This window comes from Condylura cristata, unplaced genomic scaffold (assembly GCF_000260355.1).
Source record: "Condylura cristata isolate star-nosed mole 26May11 unplaced genomic scaffold, ConCri1.0 scaffold00018, whole genome shotgun sequence".
NCBI lineage: Eukaryota > Metazoa > Chordata > Mammalia > Eulipotyphla > Talpidae > Condylura > Condylura cristata.
The window spans coordinates 39138002-39142261 of record NW_004567119.1 but is presented as its reverse complement, the minus strand read 5'-3'; the positions used below and the strand labels follow the sequence as shown (position 1 = coordinate 39142261).

The window sequence follows — 4260 nt, the reverse complement described above, 5'->3', positions numbered from 1 at the left end:
AGGGAGTCCATTTCCAGCCCCCACAGAAGTTATCATGCCTCTCACTACTGTCAGCCACTTGGGGTGCAAAAGCAGGCCGTGGCTTAAAAGCAACTGGCCCGTGGGCCCTCCCTGGTGGCGCAGTGGGTTAAAGCACAGCACTGAGAAGCTAAAGCCGCTTCCGCATGAGTTCGATTCCCGCCTGCCCAGAAGGTGACCACATGGCGTGGCAGACCTCTCCTGGCCCTCCCGCTGCTCCCCTCAGCAGTGTACTTCGTCGATCTGCCTGTTCTGCTCCTTGCTCTGTCTCGGGTGAATCCTCTCATCGCCCCCTCATCTCTGGCCTGTACCCCAGTCTATATGCATAAATAAATAAATCTTTAAAAAAAAAAAAAAGCAACTGGCCCGTTAGCCCTTAGAATATGACTGTGGACAAGCCACCTTTCTGCAGACTCCTCTTATAATAATAAAGAGTTATTTCAGTTTGTAGCCGGGAGCGGTCGGGGGAGGGAGGAGAGAGAAACTTCACCCAGAGAGGCTTCGACAACAGCAAGAAGGCTGGCAAAAAGCTCCTTTATTTTTACAATAACTTTGGATTCTTACCTAATGTTATTGTGAAAATAAAGGAGCTCTGTGGCGAAGCCTCCGACCCACTCTGGCTCTCGGAGCACTGACGGCTTCACTCACTGCCTGTTCATTAATCTGCAGCCTGAAGTGGCGTTGCCATGGATCTTTGGCCAGCTCTACGCAACCCGGGAGGCCCATGCAGGGCCTCGTTTGTTCTTTGGGAGTTTTGTTCTTATCCTCACAGTGATGAGAGGCCGTGGGAGGACTTAGGGGGTGGTGTCCTCTCCGTTGCAAAGGCCAGGGGTCATTCGCTCCTGGGGGAAATGAAGAGGCTCTGTGTTTGCTCCTGGGGAACCCCCCAGCCGCCCCCACCTGGGCCCTAGGCTGGGACAGAGCCTTTCTCACTTGCTTTAACCCATTTCGAAAGGAAAGCAGCAGGGCTTCTGGGAATTTCCCACTCCTGTCTGACTTCTTTTAAATAATTAGCACAGCAATTACTGCAAGCCCCAGCCCTCCCCTGACTCTGAGTCAGGCTGTGAGAAACACTTAGAGGGAGAAGCTTTTAGGGGCGAGTGGCCTCGTTGGGTGGCACTGTGGGTTGTAGGACTCAGCTGTACCCCATTTCCACCTGGCCAAAGCCAGAAAAGCCGGGAAGCTGCTGGCAAGAAAAGCATGTGGCGAGGGCTACCGAGGCTAGGGAGGAAGGTCTTTTGAAAGGGGGTGAGTCACTCACCCCGGAGCCCACAGATCTCTTCCCAGAAGGCTGTCCTGCTAACAGGTGACTTTGAAGACCTGACCCACATTTTCAAAACTTTCCAGACTTTCTCAATCCTTCCCAGGGCCCTCAGTGCTCCTCCCCCACGTGTCTAGTCCAGTCCAGCCGCTCCCTGACACACAGCTCAGTTCCAGAAATGGGAGTAAGAGGGTGTGGGGTGCAACAGGTACAAAAGGAAGGAGAGTCTGGGAAGAGGCAACGAACACCTGGAGCTGGGGGCCCCGTCAGCCATGGCGCCGAGGTCTCTGAGAGGCCACGATGGTCAGGGACACAGGTGTCCAGGTCAAGCTCCCACCGCCCACAGGGCCACTGGAGAGAGGGGTGTCAGGCCTCCTACTGCTTCCTGCTTGGGGAGAGGAGCAGAGAGGGAGGAGAGCTGGGAGGCTGGAGTAACCTCTTCATGGCTTGGCGGGGGAGGGGGGTCCAGGAGGGCAGAATTACTTGCTGGGGAGGGGGCGGCTCATCCTGGGTTTTCCTGCAGGATTTGCGGTCCTGGTGTTGTTCCAGAGCTGTAAGTAACCCCTCTTTTAAGTCGGGGAGCCATGGCACAGTGAGGGGTGGCATGGAGGAAGTCTGGGCAGAGGTCTGCCACTCGAATGCCTCTGAAATGCTAACACTTGCTAGACAGAGCTGAGGAGTGTCCTGAGGTCCATTATTTTGTTCTCTGCTTTTCTGTATATTGGAAATCTTTCAAAATGTGCTTCCTGCTCTTTCTCCATCACCAAGAGGGCAGGAAGGTCCTACTTTGTGGCAGGAATTAAAATGATCGGGAAAGAAGAGCTCCCTGGCCTTTGGTGATTGTGCCCTAACTTGGGGCTACCTCAGGGACCTGGGGGCTGGTTACAAGTTGGGGCAGAAAGACTGGCCGGAGCCTCTCAGATCAATGACCCCACACAGATTCTACAGCCCTCTGGCCAGCGTCTTCTGACACTGACCGCCTTGGGACTGGTCCATCTCCCCAAAGCCGCCATCTCCAGGAAGCCTTCCTTGCTTTCACTGAGTCCCATTTCACCTGCACTCACCAGCCCCTGCCCTCACCCAGCGGTGCCTGTTGTCCTTCGACAGCATATTCCTCTCCTGTTTAGTCCATCAGTAGGGACTTCCCAGAGGGAGCTGGGCCTGCACCAGCCCTTCACCGGGACCCTGACGCTGCCTGCCACTGTCTGCCTCTGCAGTGCTGGCCCAGGCCGCAGCCCAGGCTGCTCCTGCAGGCTCCACCTACAAGCTGGTCTGCTACTACACCAGCTGGGCCCAGTACAGGAAGGGCGAGGGGAGCTGCTTCCCAGACGCCGTCGACCCCTTCCTCTGTACCCACGTCATCTACAGCTTTGCCAATATCAGTAACAACGAGCTCGACACCTGGGAGTGGGATGATGTGACGCTCTACAGCACGCTGAACGCGCTCAGGAACAGGTGGGGCCCCTGGCTGGCCAGCCCCGTAAGGACAGAGGTCAGGTGGGGTGGAAGGGCTGCAGGGCAAGCCCCTGAGCTCAGGGGGGTGGGGGAGGGTTCCCTTGACCACTGTAGGTCACTGTAGCGAGGGTCACTATGAAGCAAGATCCTCGCTTAAGTCGGGGTGGGGAGCAGGTGTGAGCAAGTGTGAGCAAGATTCAGATCTATAATAGTCCATAAAAGGCCCAACTGTGCTTGCCGGGTATAGGGGAGCCCACTCTGTCCCCCCCTCCCTCATGGCTCCTCTTCAGGAAGCATGGAAATTGTCTACTATTCTCTTGTGTCACATACTGGCTATCCTGAAGAAGGGGACAAAATGGGCCATTCCTTGGAGTAATGGCCACAGGTCTGTATCCTGTTGGCACTGGGCCTTGTGGTTACAAGGGCCTCACAGAACTAACCCAGCTTCCCACCAAAGCTGATCACCTGCTACGGCTACCTCGTGCCACGACAGCTTCACCCAACCCTGTCCTCCTGCCTCCCAGGAACCCCAACCTGAAGACCCTCCTGTCGGTTGGAGGATGGAGCTTTGGCTCTGAAAGGTAGAGCTCATTCGCCAGGGCACGAGTCCAGGGGCTGTGGGATGGGGTGAGGAGAAGCAGGTTGCTCCTGCCACTGTGGGGCCACAGGGCTCTGGCCTGCTGCTTCAGGGGTGGTGTTCTGCCAGGCCAAGAAACCAGAGTCCAGAGAGAGGGGCCTTGCCAGGAGTCACGGCAAGCTGGCAGGGGCTCTTTCTGCCCCCCCCCCCCATGCTGCTCTTCCCTCTCGGCCCTGGGGCCAGGCCCTGACTGCTGGAAGGTGCAGAGAGCAAGAGTGGACCCATGTGGGAGTAGAAACCCCAACGAACAGTCCGAGTGAGGGCAGGGTTGAGCCCAAGTGTGGCCATGTAGCTCCTTCCCAGCCATCGCTTCAAGGAGTCCTCATGACAGCACTGTTTATCCCCCTTCACAGGTGAGGAAACTGAGACTCGGGATGTATCTGCCCGAAGGGACTTGCTCCGTCCGTGATGGAGACGGGCATGGAAACCAGCGCCCTCCCGGAGGCCTGGGCTCCAGGCTGCCCTGTTTCGTGCCCAGAGGGCCCGGCACCCAGTCTGCCAGCGGTCACTACTAGGTGGTTTCTGTCCTAGATTTTCCAAAATAGCCTCCAACGCCCAGAGCCGTAGAACTTTCATCAAGTCGGTGCCGGCCTTTCTGCGAGCCCATGGCTTTGACGGGCTGGACCTGTCCTGGCTCTACCCGGGGCGGAGAGACAAGCAGCCATTTACCACGCTGGTCAAGGTGCTGGGGGTGGGGAGGAGGGGTGTGGAGGCAGCACTGAGGTCTTCCTGAGACGAGGGACTGAGGGCTCCTCGCTCAGGAGCCGGGGGGCCTGGACCTGGATGCTCGAGGGACCAGAGTCCTGGGGTCTCCCCACAGTGGGGATTACTTGTCACTTCGGTGGGAGGTCGGGGGTGGGGGGCCTGGGAAACAGAGGTCACTAAACCG

The 4260-nt window shown here is 57.4% G+C and overlaps 1 protein-coding gene across 1 annotated transcript in view; it reads left to right on the top strand.

Annotated features, from left to right (window-relative positions):
- The first annotated feature begins 1579 nt into the window (after nucleotides 1–1579).
- Nucleotides 1580–4260, top strand: part of LOC101637080 (chitinase-3-like protein 1) — a 6699-nt gene continuing 4018 nt past the window's right edge. Inside the window, exons 1-4 of the mRNA XM_004685266.2 lie at nucleotides 1580–1595; nucleotides 1803–1832; nucleotides 2533–2734; nucleotides 3259–3315. Of these exons, the coding sequence (XP_004685323.1) occupies nucleotides 1580–1595; nucleotides 1803–1832; nucleotides 2533–2734; nucleotides 3259–3315 (305 nt within the window). The remainder of the gene's footprint in view (nucleotides 1596–1802; nucleotides 1833–2532; nucleotides 2735–3258; nucleotides 3316–4260) is intronic.